General features: G+C 41.1%; 1 protein-coding gene across 3 annotated transcripts in view; it reads right to left on the bottom strand.

Annotated features, from left to right (window-relative positions):
* Window positions 1-19605, bottom strand: part of CDH18 (cadherin 18) — a 452445-nt gene that overhangs the window by 51799 nt on the left and 381041 nt on the right. For all 3 annotated transcript variants that reach the window (XM_038770457.1, XM_038770455.1, XM_038770458.1), the window contains one exon: window positions 13064-13231. In XM_038770457.1, coding sequence (XP_038626385.1) covers window positions 13064-13231 — 168 coding nt within the window. The remainder of the gene's footprint in view (window positions 1-13063; window positions 13232-19605) is intronic.

Genomic DNA, 19605 nt, shown 5'->3' with positions numbered 1-19605 from the left:
GAACCATGAAGTTGGTAGGCAGGTTCCCATCAGACAAAACACCCACACCATACTCTCAGATATACCTTGGGCCTTTCTAGTCTCTCACTGCAAGAGAGAGAACATTTCAGTAGGTACTAAGCCAGCCTTGACCCAGCTGGGTGCCGCGGAGTTTAGGGTTCTAATTTCCTCAAAAGGTAGATGGGGCAAGGTAGAGAGGAGGAGGAGGAGGAGGAGGAATCAATCAATCGTATTTATTGAGCGCTTACTGTGTGCAGAGCACTGTACTAACCGCTTGGGAAGTACAAGTTGGCAACATATAGAGATGGTCCCTACCCAACAGTGGGCTCACAGTCTAGAAGGGGAAGAGGGGTAGGGGGAAATGAAGGAGCCGGGGAAGGTGATTTCTTCGATATACAGTCAGGAGAATGCAACAGGAGCAGTGGCTTAGTGAGAAGCAGCACGACATAGTGGAAAGTGCACAGGCTTGGGAAGTCAGAGGACGTGGGTTCTAATCCTGGCTCCACCACTTGTGTGCTGTTTGACGTTGGGCAAGCCACTTAACTTCTCTGTGCCTCTGTTACCTCATCTGGAAAACGGGGATTAAGACTGAGACATCAATGTGGGACAATCTACCTTGCATCTACCCAGTGCTTAAAACAGTGCTTGGCACATAGTAAGCACTCTGCACACAGTAAGCGCTCAATAAATATGATTGAATGAATGAGTAAACAAATGCCATTATTATTATTATTATCATCAATATACAAACTAAGGCCATCATAAATTATTAATTCAATCGTATTTATTGAGTGCTTACTGTGTGCAGAGCACTGTACTAAGTACTTGATAAATACGACTGAACGAATGAATAAACAAATACCATTATTATCGTTATTATTATCAATATACAAACTAAGGCCATCATAAATTATTCATTCAATCGTATTTATTGAGCGCTTACTAAATTAGCCTCCATTGCATCCAGTACTTTTTTGCTCTTGTATTGAACCTATGTTACAAAATGCCTATATGTGCCATAAAATTTATTTAGTAAAATACTACTACTACCATCACTACTTGCCTTGTCTTATGCTGTCGAGTCATCTCCAACCCACAGCGACAGTGTGGACACGTCTGTCCCAGAACGCCCCCCTCCCCACCCCATCTGCAATAATTCTGGTAATGGATCCATAGAGTTTTCTGGTAACTATATGGAAGTGGTTTACCATTGCCTCCTTCCGTGCCGTAAACCTGAGCCTTCACCCTCAACTCTCTTCAATGCCGCTGCTGCTCAGCACAGGCAGGTTTTGACTTGTAGCAGATTGCCTTCCACTCTCTAGCCACTGCCCAAACTAGGAATCATCATCAATCATATTTATTGAGCGCTTACTGTGTGCAGAGCACTGTACTAAGGAATGGAAAGGGTAGGCCTCTGCTTGACTCCCATAGTCGAGACTGGTAGAGTACTGGAAATTCTCCAGGTGCAATCCTGAGAGGGACACTATTACTACTACTACTATTTCAACTACTCACTATTACTACAATTACTACTATTCCTGCTACAAACTACTATAGAGGGAGGCAGTAGACTATAAGTTCCCTTTTTATGGTATCTGTTAAGTTTTTACTATGTGCCAGGCATTATGAGTGATGGGATAGAAAAGAGCTAACCACATAGGACAGAGTCCCTGTTCCATTTGGGGAAACACAGAATGAATCTCCAATTTATAGATTGAGGTAACTGAGGCACAGAGAAATTACGTGACGCGCTAAAGGTCACGGAGCGGATAAGTGGCACAGCCAGAATTAGAATCCAGGTCCTTCTAACACCCAGCTTCTCATGGATAAGGAACATATCTACCAATTTTGTTACATTGTACTCTCCCAAGTGCTTACTACAGTGTTCTGCACACATCAAGAATTCAATAAATATGACATTGATTGTGCCCTAGTGGGAAGTTCCTGGGACTGGGAATCAGGAGACCTGGATTCTCAACTCAACCCCATCACTGGCCTGCTGCATTATCTTGGGTGCTCTATTCCTAAGTTTCCTCATCTGTAAAACACAATTAAAATACAACTCTCTCTCTCTCACTTAGATTGTGAGGTTTTGGTGGGATCTGGACTGTCTCCTCTGATTATCTTGTAAATATTCCAGGGATAGGGACATAATAAGGGCTTAATAAATACCTGTGATCTTTATTAATAATAATAATGATGATGGCATTTGTGAAGTGCTTACTATGTGCAAAGCACTGTTCTAAGAGCTGGGAAGGTTACAAGGTGATCAGGTTGCCCCACAGGGGGCTCGCAGTCTTCATTCCCATTTTACAGATGGGGTAACTGAGGCACAGAGAAGTTAAGTGACTTGCCCAAAGTCACACAGCTGACAGTTGGTGGAGCTGGGATTTGAACCCATGACCTCTGGTCTCCAAAGCCCATGCTCTTTCTGCTGAGCCACCCTACTTCAGAGGCCTCCCCTGACTAAGCCCTCATCCCCTCTGGACTTGAAGCTTGTTGTGGGTAAGGAATATTCTCTGTTTACTGTTGTACTGTACTCTCTCAAGAGCTTAGTACAGTTCTTTTCACGCAGGAAGTGCTCCTCAATAAACACGATTGACTGAATGAATTTCCTTCTCTCCCACTTCCTTCTGTCTCATCCTTTCAATCAGATGAATGAGTCGCAATATTCCAGCATGGCTCAGTGGAAAGAGCCCGGGCTTGGGAGTCAGAGGTCTTGGATTCTAATCCCAGGTCCACCACTTGTCAGCTGTGTGACTTTGGGCAAGTCACTTCACTTCTCTGGGCCTGTTACCTCATCTGTAAAATGGGGATGAAGACTGTGAGCCCCACATGGGACAACCTGCTTACCCTGTATCCCCCCAACCCAGCACTTAGAACAGTGCTTGGTACATAATAAGCACTTAACAAATACCATCATTATTACTACTATTATTCCCCCCATCACCTCCCACTTCCCTATGTTCTTTTTTCTCTCATCTCTTTCTGTGATCGTCAATCTGCATTTTTCCCCTTCTCTGATAACCCTGAAACCTGTGTTGCAACTCTTGCAGAAATGGCTGATTGGGTGGCTGTCTGGACTGGATGATTGGCTCGGGTGCCTGTCCAGTTGCCTTGCTTGCAGCTTGGAAAACAGGCGTTTCCATCCTAATACAACAGCGGGCCACTACAGTGGGTTTAGGCCCAATGGTGACCAGCCTAAATAAACTTCAGGGAACAGCTGGGAGGCTCTGGAGAGAGCAGTGGGATCTAGAATGGTGCTGGTTCTGGAAGAGGCCAAAATGCTACCTGTTAATCGAGCATACATATTATTATGATAATAATAATGATAATTGTGGTGTTTGTTAAGTGCCAGGCACTGTTCTAAGCACTTGGGTAGATGTGACCTGCCCAAATTCACCCAACAGACAAGTGGCAGAGCTGGGATTCAAACTCAGGTCCTTATTTCTCTCAGGCCCATGCTCTATCCACTAGGACACACTATATTGGCTCTGAGGAAGGGGTTCAGTGTGAAGCTTCGCAGGAACTGTCCTTTAAGGTCTGAGGGTGAATGTCTGTATTTCCCCAGCTGTATATGCATCAGACGTGGAAATCTTCAATGAAAAAGTCCAGAAATATATTTTCTCCTTGTACAGTTGGCCAATCCTTTTCTAGGTGTTTTAGTGCATTGGAGATGAAGGGCCATGACACCTAGCCAGATTTTTAGACATGTAGTTGCCACCTGTAGAAAGCCCATATGGAAGACCTAGTTTAACAAGCATGGAACCCATCTGGGCCCTCGGTGTGGTTAAACCACATTTCATCTCTCATTCCTCTATCTATAGCATATCTATACTGAGGGCACAACTCCATTTATTTCAATCATTTTCTCAACAGAGCTCTATTTCCCCTAGATCTGCTTTTAATGTGTAGCACTAATTTTCCTGTAGACATATTTGGGAAGCACATATTTTTGGAAAAGGTAAAAAGACAATTAAAATGACTCTGAGGCTGCTTTTCCCCTGGGAGGTATAAATCACGACAGAAAACTTTTAGCCCTTTCATGTTTGAAATACTCACAAATTTCATATTTGAAGGTACACCCTATCACATCATCTCTCTGAGCACATCATACAATATTTACAACTAACGGCAGTACGTTAAGAATGTAAGATGCAGTGGAAAGACCAATTCACCCCATTGAGGATTGTCCCTTTTAATATACTCTTTCCCCAGGACAGTATTGATTCTAATTACTTTTTAGAAGACCTAACATCTTTGCATCAACAACCTTGCCAGGTGGATGATTTCAAATCATTCCTATAATGACCCTAAAGAAAAAAAAAAAAACACATCCCAACTCAAAGCTACTCTTTGTTTGACTGATTTATATTTTTTCATATGGTTGATACCGGAGTCCGGCAAGTTTTTTTTATTATTTTTTCTCAACATCCACATGAGAAACAACAAAAATGCTCTGAAGATTTGTACAAACTAAACCTGAAGAAATTCAGAGCACTAGGGCCTGAAAGCATTCTATTTTCCAAAAAGAGAATAAAATCAGTGACAATGGTTCTTTGTTCAATTTTTTTTTCTTGGGAGAAAAAGAAAAGTTTTTGAACAATAACCAGAAGAACAAAGTAAATTGCACAATTAGAACTATGGCTCTGTTATAATTATATTCTGCACATTCCAAGATGGATATTTTTTGAAGAGCTTTGTAAAGTGGCAGAATATTCACCAATGTCTTTTGTGTGATTTCTCTAGAGCTGAGTAGTCAGCTCAGATGATTGGGACATGTATTTTTCTATCAGTGGATGGACAACTTCACACCACTCATGCTTACACTCTGCCATTTCCCTTCTCTGTAATTTATTTTAATTTCTGTTTCCCCTTCAAGGCTGTAAGGTCCGTGGGGAAAGGGAACATGTCTAGCAACCCTACAGTATTGTACCCTTTCAGTGCTTAAATACCATTGACTGATTCATCCGCCCTCTTCCAAGGCAATCAGATCTCTTCCACTTAATAATCCACTCTCTACTTCCACTATTCCCCAGATCACACTCTTCATTTCTCTCAAGCTAATTTTTCTAACGTGCCTCAATCTTCTCTCCCACCACTGACTTCTTGCTATTGCCACCCCCTCACCAACCCATCTAAAATTCCCTCTTCATCAAATCCAAAATAGTTCTTCTGAAGTCACATCTCCCTTCCCTTCTTCTCCCCCCGACCCACCAGATGTCTTCTCTGTGGAATCTTTAATGTCCCCTCTTTATAATCTCTAACTGCCTCTTCGGGAGTTTTGCTGAAGGCAAGTTCTTAATTACTTACAATCTCCCATAGTATTCATTCATTCAATCGTATTCATTGAGCACTTAGTGTGTGCAGAGCACTGTACTAAGCACTTGGAAAGTACAATTCAGCAATAGAGACAATCCTTGCCCTACTACATATCCTTACCTTCTGTTACTTTCTCCAATCTGCAATTTATATTAGTGTCCGTCTCTACCACTATAAGATTCCTCTAGACTGTAAACTCATCCTTCTACACTAAGCTTGTTGTGTGCAGGGAATGTGTCTGCTCTACTGTTATATTGTACTATCCCAAGTGCTTAGTACAGTGCTCTGCACTCAGAAAAGCTCAATAAATATGATCAATTGATCCTGGATGGCACGAATCATGTACAGCATGAAGAAGCATGAGAAGAAACACGAGAAGCAGCATGGTTCAGTGGAAAGAGCCCGGGCTTTGGAGTCAGAGGTTAGGGGTTCAAATCCCAGCTCCGCCACTTGTCAGCTGTGTGACTTTGGGCAAGTCACTAAGCTTCTCTGGGCCTCAGTTACCTCATCTGTAAAATGGGGAATAAAACTGTGAGCCCCCTGAGGGACAACCTGATCACCTTATAACCTCCCCAGGGCTTAGAACAGTGCTTTGCATATAGTTAGCGCTTAATAAATGCCATTATTATTATTATGTATACTAATCCACTGTAACCTCCTGAGATCTAAGTGTACAGTGGTCTGCTCACAAAAGATGCCCAATAAATACTACTGATAGATTCCCTAATGCTAATTCACAGTCATACTTCACCATGGTAAAGTTGAAGTTTTCTGTCTTCACAGTTCATTTTTGGCGTGGAGCATTCAATGATAATGGCTTTCAACAATGACAAGGAGGGTTAGGAGGACTTGGAACTTTAATCTGGAAAAATGCAGTCCAGATTTTTGGGAAAGCACTGAGAATATCTGCCTGGCAGGGTGGCCCAAGGGATTCTGGGACATCATCCCATTTTTAGGAATCAATCTGCCCGTGACCTGCTTGAACACACGCTGATTCAAAAAGAGCAAAGATAACAAAATGGAAACAACTCCCAGCATTACCCACGCTAAGCAATCAAACAGATTAAACCCCCCAAACCATCAAGCTGTTCGAATGTTTTTGCCAGTAAATTTATTTCTTTTGTGCTCTAAATTACGCCCCAGCCAGGGACAAAAATCACAACCGTTTAAGTTCATTAATTCAGCTCTATCAGAGAACATGTTATTGAAACATTTATCATGTTTTCTGTTTACAATGTCAATTCTTTTTCCACAGAATGTTCCTAATATATCAAAGGATAATTTTAATTTTAGAATCATTTGGAAAAATTAATGCTCTTTGTCTTAAACGTAAGTAATTCAGACTGTAGTAAATTAGCTTATAATAACACACATTTCAATTTTAATATTCTCCTAACAGCTTTGGAAGTGTTTTGTCTCTGAAAAAATTTGATCCCTCAAAGTCAGCAATGTATCACTGCAACTAATATAGGCACTTTAATTCGTAACACATACCATTTTCACTTTTGAGAACTATTTCAAAATGATATATTTAAACTAAGGAAATTTAGTTTTAATATAAACTTTTTGATTATTAAAGACAAACATATAACTTTTTAAATTAACTGAATTGTAATTTCCTTGAGTACAGGGAACAGGCTAATAACTCTATTGTACTTTCCCCAAACGCTTTCTACAGTGCTCTGCAAGATATAGATGCCCAATAAATACTAATGATTGATTGATTACTTAATTGAACCACCGTAAGGCTTACTCCTATTTCTATTTTAAAAATTCTAAATCTGGGAATGTTCAACTTTTAAAATTTCAAATTCCCTATACATACTGCCAGTCAAGTGATGGCACTAGGAATAATCATGAATTTAAAGATTTCTTAAGATTCAGTTATATTCCTTCAACCCCGTATTGTCCACACCAAAGCTACACTTGTGCTTTGTGAATAAGAAAAGCAGAGAGGGCTGCTTAGATATCCTTTTTTTTTTTTAAAAAAAAAGGTATTTCTGAAGTACTTAGTATGTGCCAGAAAGTGTACTAAACACTTGGGTTAATACAAGCTCATCAGATTGAAAGTCCCCGTCCCGTATGGGGCTCCAAGCCTTAATCCCCATTTTACAAATGAGGTAACTGAGGCACATAGAAGTGAAGTTACTAGCCCAAGGTCACACAACAGGGAGATCTGGGACTAGAACCCAGATCCTTTGACTCCTAGACGGGCACTTCATCCACTGGGCCATGCTGCTTCTCAAAATGCCATCATAAAACTTGTGGTTTGGGCCTTCATTCTCTAGGAGCTTGACATTTACCGATTTGCACTTCCCAAGCACTTAGTACAGTGCTCTGCATGCAGTAAGCCCAATACATACGATTGAATGAACGAATGAATTTAGCCACTCAGGTGATCAGGACACCATTTTGGTTTTATCATTAGCAAAAGTTTAAAAGGGCTGAGTCAGTGGCTCATCTGACACAGTGTTTTATTTTATCCACTAAGAGCGATATGGTAATGCTGAAGACAAGTTGATATTTAGTCCGTACAAGGGATAGACCATTACTGTTTAGCTTTCCAATCAGGTATTTCAGCTGCCTTCAATACTGTCGACCACGCTCTTCTCCTGGAAACGTCCAATCTTGGCTTCACTGGCACTGTCCTTTCCCGGTTCTCCTCCTATCTCTCTGGCCACTCCTTCTCAGTCTCCTTTGTGGGCTCTTCCACTGCCTCCCAAACCCTAACTCTGGGGGTCCCACAAGTCTCAGGTCCTCTTCCATTCTCCATCTACACCCACTACCAAGGAGAAGTCACAACTCCCATGGCTTCAACTACCGTCACTTTGGGGAGTATTCCCTAATCTACATCTCCAGCTCTGACCTTTCTCCTCATTTGCAGTCTTCTATTTCCTCCTGCCTTCAGGACATCTCTACTTGGATGTCCTCCCGAAAGTCTTAACTTAACATGTCCAAAACAGAACTCATATTCCCACCCTCATCTGCTTCCCAACTGACTTCTCATCACCGTAGACAGTACCACCATCCTCCCTGTCTCTCAGTCCAGCAACCTTGCTTGGTATTATCCTCAATTTATCTCTCTCATTCCACCACACATATTCAATCTGTCTTCAAATCCTGTCAGTTTAACCTTCTCAACATCACTAAAATCTGTCCTTTCCTCTCCATCCAAACTGGTATCATGCTTATCCAAGAATTTATCTTTTCTTGCCTTGATTACTGGATCAGCATCCTTCCTGATCTCCCTGCCTCCGGTCTCTTCCCACTCCAGTCCATACTTCCCTCTGCTGCCCAGATCATTTTTCTACAATGACGTTCAGCCCATGTTTCCCCACTCCTCAAGAACCTCCAGTGTTTGGCCATGACTCAGTGGAAAGAGCTCGGGCTTGGGAGTCAGAGGTCATGGGTTCTAATCCCGGCTCCACCACTTGTCAGCTGTGTGATTTTGGGCAAGTCACTTAAATTCTCAAAGCCTCAGTTACCTCATCTGTAAAATGGGGATTAAGACTGTGAGCCCCAGGTGGAACAACCTGATCACCTTGTATCCCCCCCTAGCACTTAGAACAGTGCTTGGCACATAGTAAATGCTTAACAAATACCAACATTATTATTATTATCTACATCCACATAAAAGAAAAATGCCTTACCATTGACTTTAAAGCACTCAATCACCTTGCCCCCTCCTATGTTACCTCACTGATTTCCTACCATAAACCAGCCCATTCACTTTGCTCCGTGAATGCCAATCTCATCTACCTCATCATTAACCCCTCACTTGCTTCCCGTATCTGGCCTGGAACACCCTCCCCTTCGTATCCAAGAGACCATCACTCTGCCCACATTTAAGGCCTTCTTAAAATCACATCTCCTCCAAGAGTCCTTCCCCTACTAAGTCCTCATTTCCTCTTCTCCCACAACTTTCTGCATTGCCATTGCCCTCGGATTTGCAATTTTTACTCACCCTATGCTCATCCCCAAAGCATTTCTGTTCATAGCCATAATTTATTTGGTTATATTCATGACTGTCTCCCCCTCTAGACCATAAGCTTGCAGTGGGCTGGGAATGTGACTATTGATTCTGTTATATTGTATTCCATTAAGCATTTAGTACAGTGCTCTGCACACAGAAAGTGCTTGATAAATATGCTCGATTGATTGATGGATGATATCTTTCTCCCCCTCTACACTTTCAGCTCCTTGTGGTCAGGGAATATGTCGACCAACTTTGTTATACTGCACTCTCCCAAGTGCTTAGTACTGTGCTCTGCACACAAGTGCTCAATACATACAATACAATTGATGTTAAAATGATAGGTGATGGGAGGCTGCATAAAATGCCTATTGGAAACAGGAATAATTGCATTTTAAAGCTTTGAAATCATTACCTATCCAATCATAGCTCTATGAAAAAGCACAGCTTTACTTCTCTGGAAGGTCAGCCTTATGTCGTCTTTTAATAAAAATCCAGAAAGCTCCTTATATTTTAAGGCCGGGATTAGTGTAGACCGACTACAGTGAATCTGTCTTTATCCCTCTAACCAAACCAGCTTTCTATTCTTTACCCTGTGGGAAACAAGGTTTTTAAAATTCTTCAGTCATGGTTCCGTGGAGCCAGATTACCTCTCTAGGAAAGCTGCCGCTGAGAGCCTGTGTGACACTCTTGAAACTGCCTGTGTTTTTCAGTGACAAGGACGTACTTAGGAAATACTATTAGGCTTAATGTGAGCCAAAACATACTCAACTGAAAGAGTTGGTGTTGGCCTAATTACCATGTCCACCAAGAATAGTGCTGGACCAGGGAAAAGCTAAGTCAATAACATTTCCTGCTGTGTCTGCCCCTTGCCCTCCTACCTCTGAGTTAGGCTGTCAGTCAGCAGAATTGTTTAAACACCCACATTCCATGCTCAATCAATGGTATTTAATGAGCGCTTACCATGTGGAGAGCACTGTTCTGTTCTTGGGTCGGTACAATGTTGACAAGAGTTGGTGGCCCTGTTCCCTGTCTAGATCCTCTTACAATCTACATTCTTTGTTGTACTGTCGCGATGTCTGTTTTTACTACAACATAGGTTTATCTTAACATCTGGTTTTGCGAGACCATAACCTCCCTGTTATAGAACTTGGTGTGAACATGTGAGCATAGCCCAACAGCATTCAATTAAAGTAGAAAACCCAGGCCCTCCCCTCCAGGGTAGGCTATTGAAGCACTTGCTTGAGGCTCCTCGAATTTGTTTGAAGCAGACCTACGAATGTCCGCTACAGTGGAATCAACCAAGATATGAGTGCCAGTTTGAACTAGTGGCTCCTTGGAAGGACTGCTTTTTTCCTGAAGCACTTTGGGTCTGGAAAAGACACCCTAAAGGCTCAATAAATATTTACTTTGATATACTTTCTGAATAGGTGAATGGGCCAAATATTTACATTATGTATGTTTCATAGTTTGGAGTGTTTCCTGGAGTTTTCTGTAACTCAATTTTGTCAACTGCAGAATGGGGATTCAATACCCATTCTTCCTCCAACTTAGACTGTGAGCCCCACTTGGGACAGGGACTCTATCTTGTATTATTAACTTGTATCTACCACAGGGCTTTGAACAGAGCTAGAGACACAGTAAGCACTTAATAAATAGCAGAGTAAAAAGGAAGCATCCCACTCTTAGGCAACATGGGGGTTGCCATGAATGGGGTACAGGGAGGTTCTGACCTAAAGGAATCCCTTTTTACATGCTAATCAGGTCCCCTTACTACCAACTGCACAGAGAAAAAAGAAAAGATTATCTTCCTGTAACTAGCAAGCATAAATAAGCATAATTAGGACTGAATTTAAAATAAAAAAGGCAAACCTCAAAGTCCTTGAGATTTCAGAAAACAACTTTTATGATCAATGGGTAAGGCGGATAGTTTTCCTTAGTAAGGATAATCCTAGCCTAGGTCACATGGAGAGATTCCCTTTTTTTCCATTCAAATGATTTCAGTACACCCAGAACTCATTGTAGCAACCAAACAAAATAGCCTATTGATAGGTACTTGTCCCCAGTAATCCATTACTCACAGAGAGATGATCCCCCGATTGTCGTACAGATGGTATTTTTCAATAAGCCCATCACACTACTTGTTTTTTCCACACATTTATCTAGTGGTTTGTAAGGTGAAGCACCAATTAATGGCAAATCAGGGGTATTCTCTTGCTAGCATGTACACGTGAAGTGAATTAATTGTTTTCCCTTTAGGCATATGCCGCCTTACCCTAAGTCTCTTCCCCAATCTTACTCTCATAGTCCATTTCTAATTCCCACCTGCTTATTCCCTCCCAGTGTTCTGTACAATGCTCTGCACACAGTATGCACTTAGTAAATACTATCACTGCTACTTTGCTAAAAGGGACAGATACCTCAGAGAGAATGATGACGTGACATCTCTGGTTACCCAGCTGGTAGAAGGGAACAGTCATACCTATCCTATGGCTAAGCATGGCCAAGCACATCATTATCTAAGTACTAGAGTTGTAAGACTGTCATAGAATAATTGTGGTATTTGTCATTTTACAGATCAGGAAACTGAGGCTTACGAAAATGCATTAAACCCACTCTGTAGATATCATTACCACACTATGTGCATTCTGGGGGAAGGGGATTCTACTTCCTGGCTCACTATGCGTACCTTCTTGCCCCACACCATTTCTTCAGTTCAATCAGGATGGCAAATTTCTTTCATGAGGCACCACTGACTGCATCATGAGTGCTTTATGATTCTAAAGACCATTTATCCTTATTATTAAATGCAAGTGCACTCGACTAGTAACTAGGTAAAATAAGTAGGCCGCACCACACAATTTTCATTACAATGAGAAATAACAGAGTTTTGATCAAGTGATAAACCTATTAAAAGAAAGCAGACTGAGAGAAAGCTGTTTGGTTCACAGCTTTATCTCCTGCTGTCTTTTTTTTTCATTTGTTGACTAACACATAATGAACTGGGTGATCATACTCAGTGTGGTGCAAAGAAAAGGACCAAAGAGTTCCTCCAAAACACCTACAGAAAAGGGAAAAAAAAATGTCCAAAGCCAAAGGCACTTCCTGTCTATCTATACATGAGTATCAACAGCATTAAGAACCAGCAGGAGTGAAAACTGCACCTTCTGGATGCAGTTGAACATTAATAATAGTAATAATGATGGTATTTGTTAAGTGCTTACTATGTGCAAAGCACTGTTCTACGTGCTGGGGAAGTTACAAGGTGATCAGGTTGTCCCATGGCAGGGTGCTCACAGTTTTAATCCCCATTTTACAGAGGCGGTAACTGAGGCACAGAGAAGTTAAGTGACTTGCCCAAAGTCACACAGCTGACAGAATTTGAACCCATGACCTCTGACTCCAAAGCCCATGCTCTTTCCACTAAGCCACGCTCCAATTCAGACCAATCAATAGAAGGGCTTATGTTGAAACACAATGCACTCATTTCAACTTCCCAAGGTGATCTTTGGATAAAGGAGAAGTTTCTTTCATAAGTATTCCTTCAGCATTTTACAGCCCCATTGATATAATAAACTTAAGAACTTGCCATCACTTCAACCAAGAGGAGAAAATATATCTTTCCAAACCCCATTACCATTGTCTAGAAACATCCCCATGCTAAAATGGTGGGGGCTTTTGGCTATTGTTCTGAAGGTAGCTAATGACAGTCTATCAAGAAAAAACAATTTTTTGTCTCCATATAGATTAAGAGGAGCTATTACGTACTCTGGGGGAAATGAGGTGGGTTGTCGTTGACGTCGGTGAGGGTGATGTTTACGGTGGTTGATCCAGAAAGTCCTCCAACTTGCCCCGCCATATCTTTGGCTTGAATAACAACAGAATAGTGCTCTCTGGCTTCCCTGTCCATGTTGTGCAGGGCGGTCCTGATAACTCCTGTCATGTCAGAGAAAGAAAAAAAAAGAGATCAAAGTCAACTGAAACAAGGAAGGAACGGTATTAGCTCATGCAAATGGAAAACACTTGCTGCCATTAGCTGATAAGACCAATGGTCCATGCAGTTGAGGATTCTGACAGTGGGAACAAGAGTATTGTTGGGTGATGTAAGAATTACCTTCACAACGGGTGAATTTTAAGGAGGTTATGTTAAACAAAAAGAACCTTTTAAAGCTCCTTTCAAGTAATGTGCTTTCCTTTCTCTGACCCTTCTTGAGTTCATTAGCAGACACTGGGAACCATTCATTCAATCGTATTTACTGAGCGCTTACTGTGTGCACAGCACTGTACTAAGCGCTTGAACCAGTTTGCAACAGCTAAAATTTTTGTGTCCAGTACACGATGGTAAGACATTGTCTACTGGTTCCCTGCACAACACGCATCAATTTGATCAGTGGATAATACTGTTGCCAGATGGTCCTCTGATCCTACATGAGATGAGTTCCAAAAACAAGCACACCTGCAATATCCATCTCATTATAACAATTCACAGCTGCACCATGGCCCAGAATCCCTCTATTCTTCCAAAGCACTGTATACAAATAATGCACGAAACCTGTGTTCTGGGCGGAATGTCTGTACGCAAAAAGTAATTATGGGAGCATTGGAAAGATTTAGCAGTTTTCCTGAGGCTACACAGGAATGAAAATGAGGGATAACATAAAAGGAAATAATATGATATTAATAATTAATCTAATTTATTTAATATAAAACCACCTCAAGGAATATTGCAAAAGTGACAATGTTTTATCTCATATGCTAATTACTCCAATAACAAATTAATTTGGAACAGTAATGAATGAGCAATCATGCCCTATCAAAAGGCCCCCAAAATACATTTTCTAATATTTGAAGGGGGAGAGAGTAGATAACTTCCCAAATTCGGCATGCTAAATTTTTTTTCCCCAGTAGGATTATTATCAAAGGAAGAAATATGTCCATGCAGAGATATGACACACAAGCACTAAAAAAAATGAAAAATCATACCAACTCAGAGAAACAAAAATGAATAGCAAATTTAATACCTACAGAAGAAACTGTATCACTTCCTTTTTTATGATTTTACATGATATCTTAGGTAAAAGGATCACACTGCAGAATGAAACACAAGCTTCTACCCAGAAAAGCCAGGTTTATAATATTAACTACTAGAATGCCATCACAGAGAAAGTGGCTGATTTTCCTTTTCTTCCCCTACTTTCCATGAAAATCAAGACAGAATGCATGAGCTGATTTCCATCACAAGTAAACTGCATGTCTCTATGTGAGTTACAGCTCTCCACAATAGTTCTCTATGCACTTCCTGAAATGTACATCTTATGTACATCTTTCAGATCAAATTTGCAGATTTGCAGTTTCCCTACCATCATTTAGGTGTCACCTATGTCATTGTTCTTGGTAACGTGATACCTCTTTTTTGGTTTGACTGAATTGTGGAAATAATTTCCAATAAACTTGTGCTTCTGCTGTATTTCCCCAAAATATTAAGACAGTGCACTGCATCCACTGGGGGCTCAGAAAATGCCATTACTATTAGTAATGATTTTCAGAAATATTATGTATAACCAATTAAGTCACTGTGGTCTATTGTAGTTGATGATGAATGCACTGAGAGGAAGGGAGTAGTGGAAATAAGGGGAGGGGGTATTTTATATATACGTACACTCACTTATGTATACTAAGTTCCCTCCATTCATTTCCAAATATGCATATATGGGCAGGGGGTGGAGAGAGAGAGCAAGAGATAGAGAGCAGAGAGGGAGGGAAAGAGAGAGATATTCCTTGGATTTGTGCATATTCCAAATTTCCCAATATATTTCACTCCAGTCTTTTCTAAGACACACTTGACTCCTCTCTCTCTCATTCAATCTACACTTCCGAACAGTCATCAATTCCTGTTGATTCTTTCTTCACAGCATCTCCAGGATCCATCCCTTCTCTACTATAAACTGCACTGGTCTAAGCAACCACCATTTCCCAATGGATGTGGGAAAGGTGTCAGAAGAGACATAGATTTGCACAGTGAGCAAATTAGCTCTAGAAGAGTGAAGTGTTCAGGCTGGGCTGTAGTAGATCAATGAGGTAAGGTAAGCGGACAATGATTTAAAAACTCTAAAGTTTACCTCGGTGGGACTCAACTTCAAGAGCGTGGATCATCTTAATTAAATCTACTGTGCTCTTCCAAGGCTTAGTACATTGTGCTGCACAAGAAGTACTTCTGATTGTTTGATCAAATGGAATTGGGCAAGATCTCTTACGGCATCTAGGGTTGAAGATGCACCATTTCTGATCTGAATCACATCTCCCACTACCCTTGCAATTGCAGGTAAAGAGCTGCTCATTCTTTTGGAAACAAGAACATTTTACTATCCCCTTTGTTTGAAAACTGAGAGACTCTAAATGGCTTTTCATAGGTCACCAGAGATGCCCAATGACACTGCGGTCAGTTTACAATTTTACAGAAATGAAAAAAGAAAGCACAACCACTCAGAAATTGTCGTGTGACTTCTACCACATTTAGACTGCCTGAGACAGATGGAGATTTGGGATTTATTTCACTTATTTATTTAAAGCGTTGATGACAATGGCCTGAATGTGCACTGGCTGAATGATTTTTCTGTGGTTCTTCGCTTTTTAATCTCCTGAGAAGCTGTTCAGAATCACCTGAATCTGATTACTCATGCATTGTTTTTTGTTGGGGTTTTTTCCCCCACTACTGAACAATAAACAGTTTGTTGCTGCCCTCTGCCTGGAAACTGCTGCTTCCCCATCAACTTGACGTGGAAGGGGGTGCATTTGGGATTTATTGCCGGCCGGTTGCAGGTGGAAAACGTTCCATCTGAGCTTGTGGCAATGAAACATCCTCACTGAGCCTGACTCCCTGACTATATATAATATGTTCATGCTCACTGACTAATGACATTCCTACTGCAGTGCATCCTACCCAAATCATTCACTAGGAACACCTAAATTAAAATAAACCATTCTTGCGGATTATATATTTTGAGGGCAATTATTTTAAAGCGCCATCCTTTTCCCGAGGTAATATACAAGAATTCAATTAAAAAAAAAAAAGATTTAGGGTAATCTGCGTCTCTTGTGACAAAAAGTTATTTTGGAGACCACATTGACTATTTCATATATTTCTGTACCAATTATTTCAATTATGGCTGTCATCCCTGCAGTTTCAATTCTAAAATTTTCTAAATTCTCAGAGGGTACAATATCTTAGCTGACCTAGGGTAGGAAGACCAGTTAGTTTTAAAAGAGCATTATACAATCATTATTGAACTCCTTACAATCAACTTTAAAGCACTCAATCACTAGGTCCCCTTCTACCTCTACTCACTACTCTCCCACTAATAATGATGGTATTTGTTAAGGCTTACTAGGTGCCTAGCACTGTTCTAAGTGCTGGACCTCAACCCAGCCCGCACATTTTGCTCCTCTAATAGCAACCTACAAGCTATTCCTCAATCTCGCCTTTCTCCTCCACTGACCTCTCGCCCAAATCCTGCCGCTGGCCTGGAATGCTCTCCCTCTTCATATAGACAATTACTTTTGTCGCCTTCAAAGCCTTATTGAATGATAATAATAATAATAATAATAATAATAATAATAATAATTGAAGGTACATCTCCTCCTATAGGCCTTCCTTGACTATGCCCTCTTTTCCAGTTCTTGCACACATTTTGCCCTGACTTCCTCCCTCCCAGCCCCATGGCACTTTTGCTCATAGCCATAATTTACTCATTTACATTAATGCCTGTACCTCTAAATTGTGTCTATTATATTGTTTAAACTGCACTCTCCCAAGAGCTTAATACAGTGCTCTGCACACATTAAGCACTCAATAAATATGATTGATTGATTATTATTGTTATGGCATTGGGGCTTACTATGTGTCAAGCTCTTTTCTAAGTGCTGAGGTGGATAGAATTTAATCAGGTTGCACACAATCCCTTTCCCGCACAGAACTCACTGTCTAAGTAGGTGGGGGAACAAATGTGGAATCCTCATTTTACAGTTGAGGAAACTGGGGCACAGAAAAGTTAAGTGACTTGCCTTAGGTCACGCAGCAGGCAACAGGAAGATATAGCATTAGAACCCAGGTCCTCAGACTCCCAAGCCCATGGTCTTTCAACTAGGCCATGCTGCTTCTTATTCATCCATTCATTCATTCAATAATTTCTATTGATTGCCTATTATATGCAGAAGACTTTTCTAAGCATCTGGAAGAGTAGCAGAAAGAGAAGCAGCATGTGCTAGGCGATAGAGCACAGGGCTGAGATGCCAAAGGACCTGGGTCCTAATCCCAGCTCCTCCACTTGACTGCTGTGTGACCTTAAGCAAGCCACTTAACTTTTCTGTGCCCCAGTTTCCTCAGTGACCTCATCTGTAAAATGGGGATTAAGACTGCGAGCCCCACATGGGACAGGGACTCTGCCCAACCTAACTTGTATCTTCCCCAGTGCCTAGGACAGTGTCTGGCACATAATAGGTGCTTAACAAATACCATAAAAATATAGTATTATTTCAAGGAAGGCCCCAAGCTTTCAATGTAGACTCTAGTTCATAAGCTCTCCTTTAGACTGTAAGCTCCTTGTGGGAAGGAAATGTGTCTACCAACCCTGTTTAACTGTACTCTCCTAAGAACATAGTACAGTGCTCAGCACATAATAAGCATTCAATAAATGCCAATGATTAATTACAATGTCATGGGGAAACCAAGAGAATTATATATGTATACAAGTAACACCACAAAAAATACAGTAAATATTGTAGTGAAGGTGTTGCTTGACTTTCCATACAGGGTCAGTTACTGCATTAAGCACACAGCAAAGAACAGAAGCGTAAGACATATTCCCTGCCCACATTCAGTGTATGTTCTATTGCAGCTGGCAAAAACAAGAGAGTAATGAAAATTGATCTATACATAAGTGCTACGGTTGACTATTCATAAGTCTTGTGTTCAACCTATACACAACTGCTAGAAAGCTTACAAATTAATGTTTTCATGTGATTACTTGGATTGGACACAGGAATTCTTTGGACTTTCCCTTTCCCTGAACTCTAGAATTGATTTCTTAGTATTACGTCTTCCATTACTGCCAGCCCAAAAGCAACATAGGATTTCATGGTTATAGTGATGAAAAGTAATTAAGGAAGTAGCATGGCTTAGAGGAAACAGCATGGCCTAGGGAGTCAGAGGAGTTGAGTTCCAATCCCAGCTGCACCACTTAGCTGTTGTGTGACCTTGGGCAACTCACTTAAGTTCTATGTGCCTCAGTTCCCTTATCTGCAAAATGAGGATTCATTACCTGTTCTCTCTCCTACTTAGCCTAGGAGCCCCACGAGGGATGTGGTTATCCTCTATCTACTTCAGCAGTTAATACAGTGCTTGACACAGAGTAAGCACTTAAACACCACAATTATTATCATCATTAGGGGAACTACAAATTCCAATTCTTGTTTTTCATGTAACCCCTCCTCTTCTCCCACCATGGGGCATTTCATATTGAGGGAAGTTATCCTGGGGGCTGAGCTAACTTTCAGAAGTCATCTGGCTTTCTCCTACCTTCCTGAACTCTGGTCACTGTGAAAGTTTCTCTCCCCACAAAAGTCCTGTTCCTCTTTAAAGTCCTACCACTGCAAAATAGCTCTTTAGAATAAAACTCCTTGTGGGGCGGCAATGTGTCTTTTTAAAATGGCATTCATTTAGTGCTTACTACATGCCATGCACTGTTCTAAGTGGTGGGGTAGAAACAAGGCTATTAGGTTGGACACAGTCCCTGTCCCACATAGGATTCACAGGCTAAGTGGGAGGGAGCAGGATTTAATCCTCATTTTATAGTTGAGGAAACTGCAACAGAGAAATTGAGCCATTTGCCCAAGGTCACTAAGCAAACAATTGTCAGAGGCAGAATTAGAACTCAGATCCTCTAACTTCCAGGCCCATGCTCTTTCCACTAGGCCACACTGTTGCCCAGCTTTTTGCTTCTGAGATATTTTCCCAAGCACTTAGTACAATGTATATGTCCCAGTAGGTGCTTAATAAATACTTACAGTATCACTACTATTACTACTACTTCTGTTTCCCAGTCAAGCATATGCAATGAGAAGCAGCATGCCTCAGTGGAAAAGTCAGGGGCCTATGAATCAGAGGACCTGGGTTCTAATCCCAGTTCCACCATTTGTCTGATGGGCAAGTCACTTAAAACTTCCCTGTGCCTTAGTTACCTCATTTGTAAAATGGGGATTATAAAACTGTGAGCCCCACCTGGGACATGGCATGTGTCCAACCTGACTGTCTT

The sequence above is a fragment of the Tachyglossus aculeatus genome, chromosome X3, assembly GCF_015852505.1.
Source record: "Tachyglossus aculeatus isolate mTacAcu1 chromosome X3, mTacAcu1.pri, whole genome shotgun sequence".
Taxonomy (NCBI): Eukaryota; Metazoa; Chordata; class Mammalia; order Monotremata; family Tachyglossidae; genus Tachyglossus; species Tachyglossus aculeatus.
Note: the sequence above shows the minus strand (reverse complement) of the source record. Positions and strands in the feature narration are given on the sequence as shown.